We start from the raw sequence: 14,469 nt of genomic DNA on the forward strand, positions 1-14,469 counted from the left end.
ATAATTTACTGGTCAGTTTATTTTGAGGCTAAAAGGAATGCCACGTCTGAAAGAAAAATACTTCAGCTGTCAGGGCTAATAAGTCTGTGCAGGACATGGAACATTAATGTCAGTAATCATAAAGCTGATCATGCATTTTGCAGGATCAGGTTATATCCTACAATTACAGACACCTGTGGCCACACTAAACTGTCAAACTCCTTAATTCAAGAGCAAAATTAAAGTAATGAAGCATCAACATAATTAAAAATTATTTCCTAAACTCAGAACTCAAAAATACTTTTATAAACTTTTAAATTTCACATTAAAATTTAGAACTATCATTTTTATCTCAGCCATGGGGGGAAGGAGTTCTATAAAAATACTTCCAAGATAAAGACTAAAATCAGCTTAAAGATTGTCAGAATTAAGAAAAAGGTTGAAACTACTACTACTTCCCTACCTGAAAGCCACAATTTTACCTAATTTTCTTATAATGAGAAATTTCAAAAGCTGATAGACAACAAAAGGAGAATTCTCATATGTCATGGTGTAACTACTCACACAGAAGACAACCGCAGTTAAACAAACAATTTTAAAAGTACAGCTGCATTAATTAAATTCTCCTGTCAACAATATGAATCTATTTAGATATGCTTCTAGGGAAGAAAACCACTGAAGTTGTGTGCCACTTGTTTGCACTTCGGTTTCCAGTAGTGTTTTTAACTACTTTAAGTAGTGTCCTAGACAACTTAATTGCAGATTAGTGTATTTTCAATGCATAAATGTGTTTTTATTGGATTTTTTTCACAGAAATACTAGGGATGTACTGGTGAACCATTAGTAACAATCGTAAGATACTGAGCAGCAAAATAACCTTCTGAAGACTAAGCCTGCAATTATTTTGAGGGTTTTTTTTAAATTTTAGTTGGTTCCTAAGAACTACATTAGGCAGTATTTGTATTACAGATTCTCTGCATTAGATTCCCTGCTTCTTGTTTTCTGTGTAGTTTGAGTTAAATCACAACTTTTAGAAAAGTATCAACAGTAATTTGATTTTGTACAGATCAAGAGCAAGGTTGAAGAAAGCCCCATAGAGCAAAAGATTTTTCCTCATGCTAAACAATCTTCCTAATAATGGGAAAGGAAGACAGAAAAAGTCAAGTGTAATACTAACTCTAAGTTGGAAAAAAACCTAAAAAAGCTGAAGCATAGTAATACATGTTGTGTGTCATCCAAAAGCACCCCTAGACTTACATGCAAGTAAGTTAGCATGTTAGCCAAGTTAAAATTTCCTTAATATTATATCTATTCAGCAGCTTTTCAGAACACAGATAAGTTTCTGAATTCCTTGTTGCAAAATTAGTCTCAAAAAGCTGAAGTTACTCAATACTTAGACCTTCTTAGAAAAATTAAACTTGAAAAAAGATCTGGTTTGTATTGTAAATACTAATCAATTTTGGTCAAGAAATATATGTAAACAACAAGGATAATACATTTAAGGCTTAGAAAGAACACTGATAAATTCACCCCTGTCACATCAAAACATCCACATCTCCTTCATGGTCCTCCTCAGTCACTTTTAAAGACAGCACTTCTTCATTAAGAAATAATCCACTCAGTCTTTCCTTACGAGCTTGTCTTTGTTCTTTCAGCTGCCTCTTACGTATGGCCTTTTGCTGGAGTTTCCGTTGCTTGGAACGTTTCTGTCAAAATACAGAAGAGACAAAACATAAGATTTTGTTCTGTAAATTAGAAAAAACACCTCTAAAGCTAGCAAATATAAATTAACCTCTAAAATAACATCTGCTCTGAAAAAAACCAAACATGAATTCTCAGAGGTGGTGTAAACATTCATCCAAAATCATGCCTAATATTAAAATGTCAAGACCATTTACCACAACTGAATTATGAGGCACAATATTACCCTGTGATGTTGCATAGTCAAGTCTTTGATTGGAGGAATCTATATTGTTGGAGAAATGATACAGTCTTACTTTAATAAACACAAGATGCTGAAGAGCAAGAAAAAACTTCTCCTCTCCCTCACACTTAAAATTAAAATTATAGGGACAGGAGTGCCACAGTACTACTTTAAATGAAACATGCTTCAGAGGGTCACTGCCCACCAAGGAATCTCATGAGACATGCTCAAAAAATAAAGAAGATTGAAAAAGCCTGATGAAACTTCTAGGTGAGAAAAAAAAGAAAAACAACCAAGGGTGTCTCCACTGTCCAGAAATTATGCCTAGATTAGGGTTGTGAAGGCTGTTAATCCAGACAATAATATAAACACGCTCGAGAGCAGCCCTTAGGCTTGAGCTTGTTGCAATCCCCCTAAGGGAGAAACCTTGGCAGATAGCTCTCTTTGTCATGGTGAGATAGTGTGTTACCCTCAACAGGCTTTGTGGCAACTATGTAAACCTTTTGTACCCATTGGCCCTTCCCCTTTGCTCCTCCTCTGAGCCCTCGGATGATTTGCCCTGATGTTCTACCCTGCCTCCCACCTTTCCCATATAAACCCCTGTTCCTTCTGACTCTCTGGCTCTTCATCACTGGACCCCTCCGAAGAAGCAGCTGAATAAATCCTCCTGCGGAACTCCATATGAAGGCTCCGTCTCTTCCTTCAGCATCACCCCAAAGAGCTGATTTCACTAAAGAGCTTGAAATCACTCAGCGGCAGCGGATGAGCCTGTGCCTCTGGGATGTCCTTCTAAGGACACTTCTCCAGGAAGGTCGCAGCACTCTGACCACCACTGCCTGCCGCGACATAGGGTGATCATTCTTAAACAACTTTTTCTTAAGTAAGATGCATAAGCCCCTATTCAAGCCCACTCAACTTATCCTAAGCAAAAGGAATTAGAATATCTACTACATACAAACATCAGGCTTTTGGTTAGATGGGAAGAGCACAGGTTTAAACTCCTTATCATCATTGGTTTAGCTAGATAACTCAGTTACTCTGTTCCTTCAGGACAAACATCCCAGGTAAGATCCCATGAGCAAGCTTCAGGAGTTAAGACAGATTAATTAATACAGATATACATAATTAGAAACTTTACTTTTGAATCCCGGATTCTTTCTGCAGCACTTGTGGACAAATTGCTGTCGCTGTGCGCTCCACTCATGTGGGCACTGGAGTTTGAGGCAGAGTTGGCAACGCTGGAGCCACTGCTGCTTGCTGAGCTGACCATGCTGGCACTGCTGCTGCTGGCACTGGCACCACTCACACCACTGGTACTCGCACAGCTGTAGCTGCTCCTCTTCCAGCTCTCCCTTGCAGACCGCTGGTGAAGTCCATGTTCCTTGATATAGTTTCTCACCTTTAGAACAGAGGCAGCAAAGTTACTATAGCTTGATAAATGCTGCACTGAGATACTCCTTTTCATGGAAAAAAATGCAATCTGCCTATCAATAATGATGAAGTTATTGGGTCAGTTCAGTTAGGCTTTTAAAACATTTTCCTATGGCTGCTTAAATCCCAAGCGATCTGGAGTCACCCAGAGAACTTAAATAAGTTAACATTTGTGACATTTCACTCTGGAAGGAAGAAAAATAAGTAGCAAGGGCTGAGGGGTTCTTGTCTCTCCTGCCTGTCAGGTTTGTGACTATGTAACAATATGTTATTCTTTTAACACCAAACAGGAATATCAGACAAGTTTAACTGAACTAAGTTGTTTATCTAATGTATTAAACCCCTTTATTTTGCTAGGTATACTCAAACAAAAGTGTGTGTAAATAAAGAAGCACTTTTCTACTTTAAGATGACACAAAATGCTTGAAATATGAAACAAACCAAGCCCATAAAAGCAGTGAGTGTTTTCCATTTTCAACTTTATTGTCATCATTATCAGTGCAACACTGAGTTCAGCTTGTTTGGACACTGCATCTCTTCCCAACAACACATCTCAATAATTCAGTGACTGAGAAGACAGTAGGATGTATCTACCCTATCAGCCAGGCACCCTTCTGGTTATAATTTGCATCTTGTAACACCTTTAAAATGCATTATTCTCTATCCCTTTCTACATGAAATTTATGGTCTTCCCCAATGAATTCCAATCTTTTGGAGTTTTAAATGCTAGTTTACATTCAGTGAGCAAATGAAGACTCTCAGCTAGCTGATGGTCATGAAGAGGAAGTACAGTGCCATAAGCAGCACCAGGTCCACAATATAACTCATTATACACTCACCAGCTCTGGTTTAACACATAGTGAGAATATACAACCAGTCTTTTATGTAAATGTTTAATACATATAATATGCTTTTGAACTCTATTTTCTGTCACTGACAGTATTGTGCTCTAGTGTCTCTCTACATCTAATGATTATGCATAAAAATTGATCACAAGTCCACAAGATTTTGCAAGATATAATCAGATGCTGAAAGCCTAAAGTCAAATGTACAAACCTTAACTCACCTGTTTCAGTTTTTCATCTGTGAGACAGTTCAATTCAATAATGAATTCACTATCTGTAGGTGAGATCTGAGCAGTAGGATCAATAATTTTAATAATATCAAGTTGCTCTCGAAGGCCCATCTCTGTACTGACTTTGCGACTCAAATATTCAATATATTCAACCTAGGACCCAAAGAAAGACAGGTCATTTTGAAGTATTATTGATTCTAAATGAGAGACAGAAAAAAGAAAGAACTGACAGAGTAAAACATGTACAAATATCATGGTTCTAGCCTTGAGTATCCTTAAAAACTTAGGGTGAAAACTTGAGTAGGCATTAAAATGCCTCCTATAGATGCAAATGGCAAGGTTTCGTTTTAAGAATTAAATAGTACTGCACAGGTCTGCATTTACACCTACAGCAAACAGGATGGCCTTTAAGTTGTGTCTTAATTGGAAGTTCTGTACATTGCAGTTCTCACATAGGAAAAAAGTCACCTGTTCATCATTTGTCATTGCACTCCACGGAAGTTCATCAAGATTCTTATGTTTGTTTTTCTTTTTGGGAAGCAGACAGGGAGAGCTTGGAATACTCGGTATAACATCAGAAAGCACATCACTCCCACTTGTAATGTCACTGCCAGGCAACTTGCAACATGCAAAAAGAAGAACAAAGCTTTAGAATAGAGTAGGCAGATTGTAAATCATTCTAGCACTATTAACAATTCAAAACATACCATCAAATTAGCAAAGCATTGATTATCTCTGTACTTTAAGAAACTCTTTTTAATTACTCATATATCTGCAATACTCCCTTAAATCTTCCCACAAACAACAAGTGCAGCAAACTCAATACACACTAGTCCGTACTTATCAATCCTCTTTTTAAAAATTTGTGTTTAAGAAAACAGCAGATTGAAGTTGCATTTCAACTATTTCCCTTCTCCTTTAGAGGAAATTGTCCATTACAATCCAAACCTAAATCTAAACCTCCCATTTTGGAGCATAAGCCTAGTTTAAGGAAGATAATTTTAAAGTAGGTCTCTAATTCCTAACCATCTCCATAATTACACAAGACAGTTCAATTAAAATCACTGTCATTTGACAGGAAGCAGCTGAGAACTTTAGCTAGCTTCATTTATACAACTGCTGTGATTTCTGCACTTCCAGTTAAAGTGGAACAGTTGGATTACTTGTGCTCAGATTCTGCCAGATAACACCATGAAGAGCTACAAAAAAGTCTTTCCAAAATCCTACAAATCAAATCACGTCTCTTAAGAAAAGCTTGTTTTAAAACCCAAAGAGTAATAAAAAATGCTAGTTAACAATCAAACATACTATCAGCTAGCTAAAGCACAGGAAATGGCTTCTTTTCAAAACAATTGCCAAGTTTATCAGGTAACTGAAATTTCATAATTAAGTGAAGCTCTGAATCTTTGGGATCCAACCTGAGCTGTCCCTACAGGCTGCATTATACAGACACACTTGTAACTTCAGTGATATAACACATTGAGACCAGCAGCTGGACTAAACCAGTCAGAAATTCAAAGCTGATCTCAGTACACATCTCAATTTCACTTGCATCTCCTGAAACAGGATTTGAGCTTTCTTGAAATTAGTTTCCAGTTCTTATACTGTCCTTAGAAGACTCTCTACATGCTCTAAGCTTTATGACAAAATTTTAAAGTATTCCCCAATAAATTCCAAAGCCCTATGTCACCTATTTCAAAGTTATGTATACATTCATAGTTGATTTAAGTCTTCAATACAAAAAGTCAGTTTAAGGTCTATAATATATTAAAAATGCATATCACATTTGAAAAACTGCTGAACAGGGAAGACTATCACAAACTAGAAATACCCAACAAGGACTGCATAGACTAGGGAAAAGGATGTGATTCATCTTCCCATTCTGGTGAGACAAAATGTGCTCTGTACTCTTACTGTCATAGAAAAATAATAGGATAGAAATAAGCTATGGCAAGAGTTTCTACACTTTACCTAGAAAGTTTCAGTAGGACCAGATATCTATAACCAGATTTTATTAGCAGAGCAGATCCTCAGTACAAAGGGTCTAAGTTCATGGCTACAAGCAACATACGCTGGTCCCTAAAACCAAACGACCATAATACGTAAGCGTCCTTCTTTGGAGAGCTGACCTTCAGTCTCTCCTCCTGATTAAGGAGGTTGGAATAAAATGAAACAAAACATTTTTTCTATCGTTCAAGATTCAGATATGCTCTCCTACGTTCAGTAGTTACAAAGAAATGAGTGCTAAGGTCACTTGGTTTGTTCAGAAGAGGAGACTGAGGGGAGACTTCATAGCTGTCTACAGCTTCCTCAAGAGGGGAAGAAGAGGAGGAGGCACTGATCTCTCCTCTCTGGTGACCAATTACAGGACACAAGGGAACAGCAGGATGCTATGTCAGGGGAAGTTAAGGTTACATATCGGGAAAAGGTTCTTCCCCCACAGGCTGGTCGGGAACTGAACAGGCTCCCCAGGGCAGCGGTCACAGCACCAAGCCTGACAGAGTTCAAGAAGTGTTTGGGAAATGCCCTCAGACACAGGGTGTAATTCCTGGGCTTGTCCTGTGCAGGGCCAGGAGCTGGACTTCAGTGATCCTTGTGGGTCCCTTCCAACTCAGGATATTCTATTCTATTACTTTTCAACTACAGCTAAATCCAGCATGCAATAGTCTACACAAAATTTTACATTTCCAGTGGAGCCAGTTTACCTGCCACTCAAACTCGCTGTCTGACCAATCCCAGTATGTGCTGATAGAAGAGGAGACATCACTGCAGACACTGCCCTCAGGGAACAGATCAAAAGAGGTGAACTCCTGGTCATCCAGCAGAGAGTAACAATCATCCTGATCCCCCACTGACACCGATGAGAATAGCTCCTCGCTGCACTCCGAGCTGGCCACGCTCGTCCCACAAGATGTCAAGTTCCACCTGCCAAACATGACAACACAATTAGAGAGCAGCAAACCTTGGCATCATGTGCCCTAAGAAATTCCTTTAGCCTTGTAAAACTATCTCCACTTTGCTAGTCAGTAATATGATACATTGATTTTATTGAAATAAGTCATAATTATGTAAATTGAAGTATTTTTAAAGAATTTTAAAATATTTTTAAAAGTACATAAACAACACCAAAGGGAACACAGTGTTACAAATATCAAGGCAAAAATCCATATACAAGTTAGTATAATTACACCTTTATTTTGATATATTATCAGTTTCTACCCCAGAGCTATAACTCCTGTAGTATGGAAATTGCCCATTTTGCTGCTGGTTGGGTTATTAAAACACACTGATCTAAAAAAAAAAAATTTCCATATATTGGGATATTTAAACTTCCATATAAACTGGAATAAGCAGAACTAAGTAATTGATCAATTTGACTTCAGAACAAATAGAAGTCAAAAAGAAATTTCAGCTTGATAGTCCCCCACAAAATTAAGGCTTAATAAGGAAACACATTATGGATCTATTATTCTCAACTCTGAATGTCAAAAACACTGGATATGCTACTGGAATGAGACAGTGCAGGATGGGGAAGTGACCTGTGTGAAAATGATAATGAGATATTAATTTTGAAGAATTAAGGACTTTAGTTAAACTAGATATTGCTGACGTAGACTTCCCTTTTACTAACTAGACATTGTTGAGGTAAACTTCCCTGTTTTTAACATAAGCCGGATTTAAGGAACCGATAAATCAGGAGACCTGTCAACCTAATCAATAGACTCCAAGAACACAATGTGATCATAAATCAGATAGTCTTGAGAAAACAGGATCCAGGTGTCACCAACACTAAAAGGTTAAAAAGGCAAAGCGAGGAAGACGCATCTTACTTCATCATTTTGAGACCCTACCCCATAAGAAGGACCACCGACCCATTTCAAAGAACAAACTACGCATGCTTAATTGCTTTTTTGCTAATTACCATACAAAGCGAAGAATGGGATGGACCTGAGTTATGAATATGCATTTGTGTTTTGGGTATTCAACACTTTTGTACATAAAAAGACCCTGTGAGCATCTGTAAATTGCGCGTGTGTATTTGGGAGCTATCCCTCATGAAATGAAAGAAATGTAAGAAATTCCCTTTTTTTGACACAGTCTGTCATTTGTTAAGAAAGTTATGCTGTTTAAAATGTTATGCCAGTTGTAACCTGTCTGTTAAGGAAGTTATGCTGTTTGTACCAAAATTTGTACCCTCAAAACCTTATTCCAAGTTGTATACCCCCTCTAAAACCCTGGGTTCCCTTCCCCTTCCGTCGGGCTAGGCTGTCCCCATTCCCCACCAGCTCCTCGAACTGCTGGCCCCGCCTAATAGGAAAATCCAAGGACTTCCATGGTGCATCGCTCCAAACCGAAGTGCAGTTGTCGGAAAACGGACCCAAAAGCCGGGACCCGGCACAAAATCCAGATAAAAGGGAGACACTACAACAACGAGAAGACCCTCAGCTACCTAAGGACTGAATTCTGCTTCTGCCACCTCGCCATGACCACAAAGAGACTGGGAAGAAGTGACGCCCCTAGACCACACGAACCCAGTTGGGTTGCCGGGGATTCCCGCGAGACCGGAACCCCCGACTCTGCTGCGGCGAGAGCAGCAGATTCGCCTGACACCTGATCCTCAGCGGCGACAGGAGCGAGGGCGGCGACAGGAGCAGCGGCGGCGCAGGCGACCCCTCGAGTTCCCCCTTGAAAGAGCTGACTAATAAAGGCTTTTCAAAGGAGCAGGTCTCCTGGCCCGTTTATAACAATTTGGGGGCTCGCCGGGATCTAAGCCACGCCCAGAAGAGGACCAGGACGGGAAGGCGCAGCCCGACCTTGGACCTCCTGGACAGCTGGACATCCCGGACCAGAGGACGTCGCTCGCTAGCCTCGCGGGACGCCACTGAGGAGCCACTGAGGAGCATCGGTAAGAACAACCGGTGGCGGGAGTGGAGACGAGCGGATGTGGAGTGAATGAGTGGGGGGCCGGCAGCTCGGACCCCCCAAGCGAGTTTGGACTGCTGAATACCGTGTTTCCACACCCCCGCGAGGGGGCCGGCCGGGAAAAGCAGGAAGCGAGTGAACTGAGAGTGACTGAAGCGTCTCCAGGGGCATAGGCGCCCCCCTCCGGACGTGCAGAGGAATTTAGAGAGTAAGTGGCACGTCAAAGAAGTAAGTGAAGCACGCACCACACTGGCTGAGGTTATAGCCCGGGGTGTCACAGGAGGCTAGCGCTGGCTGGGGGAGCGGCTGGAACCCTAAGGCCGGGTTGCCCAGGCTACTTTCGGGGCTTGTGAGTTGGCACTGGCTGGGGTAACTACCAGGGTGTGGGGAGAGAAAGAGAGCACTGGCTGAGGCTACGACCTAGAGCCTCTGAGTACCGGCTGGGGTAGCAAAGATAGGCTGCTTTCGGAGTGCTTTGGAGACTGGCTGGGGTAGCTGTCGGGGTGCTGGGATAAAGAGTACTGGCTGAGGCTACGGCCCAGAGCGTCTGAGTACCGGCTGGGGTAGCAAAGATAGGCTGCTTTCGGGGTGCTTTGGAGACTGGCTGGGGTAGCTGTCGGGGTGCTGGGATAAAAGTCTGCATTGGTCGGGGGTATCTTGGGTACGCTTTCCGGGTTCGAGAGGTAGAACTGGTCGGGGGTGCCCAGGGAAGAGGTACGCTGTCCGGGTGCAGGGGAGTAAAGGAGTGCTTGCTAAGGGGTAGTGGCTGAGGCCCTAAGGGCGGGTCACCAGGCTACCTGTGGAGCATTCCGAGCACTGGCAGGGGTAGTGCCCAAACCCTGAGAGGGTCCCTGGGGCTACTTACGAGTGCTCAAAGAGTGAGTGAGAGTTAAAATTTGGGCTGCCCGCCTTTAAACTTGTGTATGTGTAGGGGCACCTTAAAGAAGTTTAATTAAAACAAAGTCAAGTAATTTTGCTTTGTGTCGCCCTGAAGTAAAGTTTCTGTCAGAATAGGAACAGCGTAGTTTTTATTTGAGACCCACTGAAAATGGGGGCGTACATAAGTAGAGTGGAGCCAGTTGAGGAGAAAAGAGAGAAAAAGTTAAAACAAATTCCATCGGACAGTCCACTAGGACAAATGTTAGAACTATGGGAGGTTGATGAGGCCACTAAAAGCTTAGACAGAATCAAGATGATCCATTATTGCATAGAGGCTTGGCCTAACCTAAATTTACCTGCAAAATGGCCATGGTGTGGAACTAAAGACCCCTGGATGTGTTCACAATTGACTCAATACTTGAAATCTCGAGGAGATTCAAGTATTGAACAGATACTCTATGCTATCTGTTGGCAAAAACAAGTAGTCAAAAATAAAACAACAAAAATATGTAAGTTACAGCAAGGGAAACAAAGGAATGAAAAGCAGAAGAACCAAAAAGAAGCTAGCCATAATTGGGACCCCTTAGAACACTTGCCTCCTCCTACAGTTTATCCCGAAGTAATCCTCCAACCTCACCTGAAAATCATACCTTCCCAAACTGTAATCCCTGTTCCTTCCCCAGCTTACCCCCCTCCAATTTATAACCCCTCTTACCCTCTGCCATTCCCTAACACTGGTCTAACCTCCTCTCCTTCACCATCCACAATCCCTGCACCCCCTCACAGCTGGGAGTTAGGTCTGGCACCTAACAATGCATCCTGTCAGGCAATAAAAAACCCAGAAAGTTACCCTTACAGTAACACCAGGTCAAAAACCAAACTCTTTCCCCTAAAGGAGGTCCCATTGGGTGGGGCAGTTGGAGGAATAGGGTTTGTCAATACACCTTTAACAGCGTCAGAAGTCAGAAGTTTTAAGAAAGAGCTGGGGAATCTAGTTGAAAACCCGGTGAGAATTGCCAACCAGATTGACCAGTTTTTGGGCCCAAATATTTATACATGGGGAGAACTAAACTCCATCTTAAATATGCTCTTCAATCCAGACGAGGTTCGGCTGGTTAGGGCAGCAGGGATGCGCATCTGGGAAAGAGAAAACCGAATGGGCCCTCCCGGTGACCAGAAGTTGCCAATAGCTGACCCAGGGTGGGACCCAAACAGAGGAAAAGGGAGGAGAAATATGGAAGATTATAGAAACCTAATGATAAGAGGTATTAAAGAATCAGTTTCTCGGAGTAGCAACACCAAATTAGCTTTTAACAGGACCCAAGAGAAAGATGAAACCCCAGCAGCCTGGCTGAGCAGGCTCAGACGGAATTTCCAGCAATATTCTAATTTGGATCCAGATAGCCCAGAGGGACAGATATTATTAAAGTTACAGTTTGTCACAAAATCCTGGCCAGATATCAAAAGAAAACTTGAAAAGATGAAAGACTGGCAAGACCGAGAAATAAATGAATTATTAAGGGAAGCCCTAAGAGTATACCTTAGGAGAGAAGAAGAAAAAACAAAGGCAAAAACCAGGATTATGGTAGCCGTGGCCAGGGAAAGTGTAAAGGATCTCAGAAAAAATACTAAGAGTGAAAGAAACACAAAATCTTTACCAGAAAAGGTAAGAAAAAGGAACCCACCACCTTGGGATACTCTTCAGAGACCAGGAGAGACCCGAGCCTGTTTTTATTGTGGAGAAATAGGACACTTTAAGAAACATTGCAAAAAAATGTCATTTGATGAGACTGTCATGAGAGAACAAGAGGCATTAGAAAAATTATTGAGGAAGGAGGTCAAGGAGGATTGGGGGTGTCATGGGCTCTATGCATTAAGGGACCCCATGAAACATCAAGAAGGGCCCATAGTAAATTTTGAAATTGAAGTAGGTCCCCAACATGAAGAGTTTGAGTTTTTAGTGAATCCTGGTGCAGATAAATCATGTATTAACCGACTTCCAGTTGAAATTACGATTAGAAGAAAGACATGTGAAGTCCTAGGAGCAGAAGGGGAGCCTTTCAAGGCTTCAGTTATAAAAAATGTAGAAATTAAAGAAAATTCCAAAAGATGTGTCACTAATTCGATATATCTACCCAAAGTAGACAGTAACCTGCTGGGAAAGGACCTGCAAGTTCAGTTAGGAGTAAAGATTCTTCCTAGAAAAGGAAGAATGGTGGTACAAATCATGAGGCTGACTGTTAGAGACTTAGGGGAAGTCAGGCCAGAGGTCTGGGCTGAGGAGAGAAAATATGGATATTTAGATATCCCACCTATAGAAATAAAAATACAAGAAAAGACACCTCCTATAAGGGTCAGGCAATATCCTATTTCTCTAGAAGGGAAAAAAGGACTAACCCAAATTATAACCCATCTACTCACAGAAGGAATATTAAAACCTTGTATGTCACCCCACAACACTCCTATTCTGGCTGTAAAAAAGGCAGTGCAAAACCTAAGAGAAGTGAACAAAAAGACAATTACCAGGCACCCGGTGGTACAAAACCCCTACACACTCCTGAGCAAGATTCCTGGAGAGCAGTCCTGGTTTACTGTAATAGATCTAAGGGATGCTTTTTGGACCTGTCCTTTGGCAGAGGGGGGCCGAGATTGGTTTGCTTTTGAGTGGGAGTGCCCTGAAAGTAAGAGAGGGCAGCAACTGAGATGGACTTGTCTTCCTCGGGGGTCCACTGAAGGCCCAAACCTCTTCGGGCAAGCCCTAGAAGAGTTACTGAGACAGTTTATCCCTAAAAACGGTGTGCAAATCCTGCAGTATGTAGATGACCTCCTAATGTCGGGGAAAAAGCAGGATAAAGTGAAGAGAACCAGTATTAATCTACTGAATTTTCTGGGGGAAAAAAGCCTCAAAGTGTCAAAGAACAGACTGCAGTTTATAGAATCGTGGGTCACCTGCTTCAGACACCTCATTGGGGAAGAGTGTAAGAAATTAAGCCCTGAGAGAACCTCAGGTATGCTCTCAGTCCCAGCTCCAACCACAAAAAAAGATACAAGAAAATTATTAGGACTATTTGGTTATTGCAAGCTATGGATAGAAAAATATTCCCAAAGTGTTAAATTTCTCTATGAGAAGTTAGTCCAACCTGAACCTGTAAAATGGACAGATAAGGATAAAGAACAATTAAAATACCTAAAGACAAAATTGTCTTCAGCCCCTGTCCTGAGTCTCCCAGACCTTAAGAAAAAGTTTGACCTATTCATTAACTCTGAAGGGGGAATAGTTTATGGAGTATTAACCCAAGAATGGGGAGGACACAAAAAGCCTGTCGCATATCTTTCCAAACCCTTGGATCCAGTTGCAAGAGGGTGGCCGGCTTGCCTCCAGGCTGTAGCAGCCACAGCTGTTCTTGTAGAGGAAGCACAAAAACTGACACTGCAGAAAAAAATCATTGCACACACACCCCATGATCTCAGGACAGTGTTGAGCCAAAAAGCTCAACAATGGCTGACTGACTCTAGAATTTTAAAATATGAAGTGATTTTAACCGGCACCAGTGATTTAGAGCTAACTACATCAAAAAGTCTAAATCCTGCCCAGTTCCTCTCAGGGGAACCCACACCAAACTTAGAGCACAATTGCCTGGAAATCATAGATTTACAAACAAAAGTAAGGGAACATCTTGAAGATACACATCTACCATGTGGGAGGGTGCTATTTATTGATGGATCATCTAGGGTGACAGAGGGAAAGAGAATATCAGGCTATGCAATAGTCGAAGGTACGGAAAGAGACAATTTAAAAGTTATAGAAAAAGAAAAACTGCCCCCCCATTGGTCTGCCCAGTGTTGTGAAATCTATGCCCTCAAGAGGGGATTAGATTTATTAGAACAAGATCAAGGTACAATCTACACAGACTCGAGATATGCATTTGGAATAGTACACACATTTGGAAAAATCTGGGAAGAAAGAGGCTACCTAAATTCAAAGAGGAAAAATCTGATACATAAAGAATTAATTAAATTGGTATTAGAATCTCTTGTGAAGCCCCAAGAAATAGCAATTGTACATGTCAAAGGACATCAAAAAAAGGACACATTTGAAGGAAAGAGCAACCAAGTAGCTGATCAAGCAGCCAAACTAGCAGCTCAAAGGCTGGGAGAACCAATAAAAATTCTTACTTTAAATGATGTACCAGCTAACAAAGTTAGTGAACCCATATATGATGAAAATGAATTAAAAGAAATAAAAAAGTTAGGTTTA

At 41.2% G+C, this 14,469-nt stretch overlaps 1 protein-coding gene across 2 annotated transcripts in view; it reads right to left on the bottom strand.

Annotated features, from left to right (window-relative positions):
* Positions 1-280: 280 nt before the first annotated feature.
* LOC136373382 (protein FAM199X-like) overlaps positions 281-14,469 on the bottom strand; it is a 33,760-nt gene continuing 19,571 nt past the window's right edge. The window contains exons 2-6 of one of the 2 annotated variants that reach the window (XM_066338290.1): positions 7,115-7,334; positions 4,878-5,027; positions 4,401-4,562; positions 3,042-3,302; positions 281-1,685 (exon numbers count right to left, since the gene is read on the bottom strand). In XM_066338290.1, coding sequence (XP_066194387.1) covers positions 1,515-1,685; positions 3,042-3,302; positions 4,401-4,562; positions 4,878-5,027; positions 7,115-7,334 — 964 coding nt within the window. In that variant the 3' untranslated portion in view covers positions 281-1,514. The remainder of the gene's footprint in view (positions 1,686-3,041; positions 3,303-4,400; positions 4,563-4,877; positions 5,028-7,114; positions 7,335-14,469) is intronic. The other variant, XM_066338292.1, reaches the window with a different exon arrangement.

This window comes from Sylvia atricapilla, chromosome W, assembly GCF_009819655.1.
Source record: "Sylvia atricapilla isolate bSylAtr1 chromosome W, bSylAtr1.pri, whole genome shotgun sequence".
NCBI classification, from domain to species: Eukaryota; Metazoa; Chordata; class Aves; order Passeriformes; family Sylviidae; genus Sylvia; species Sylvia atricapilla.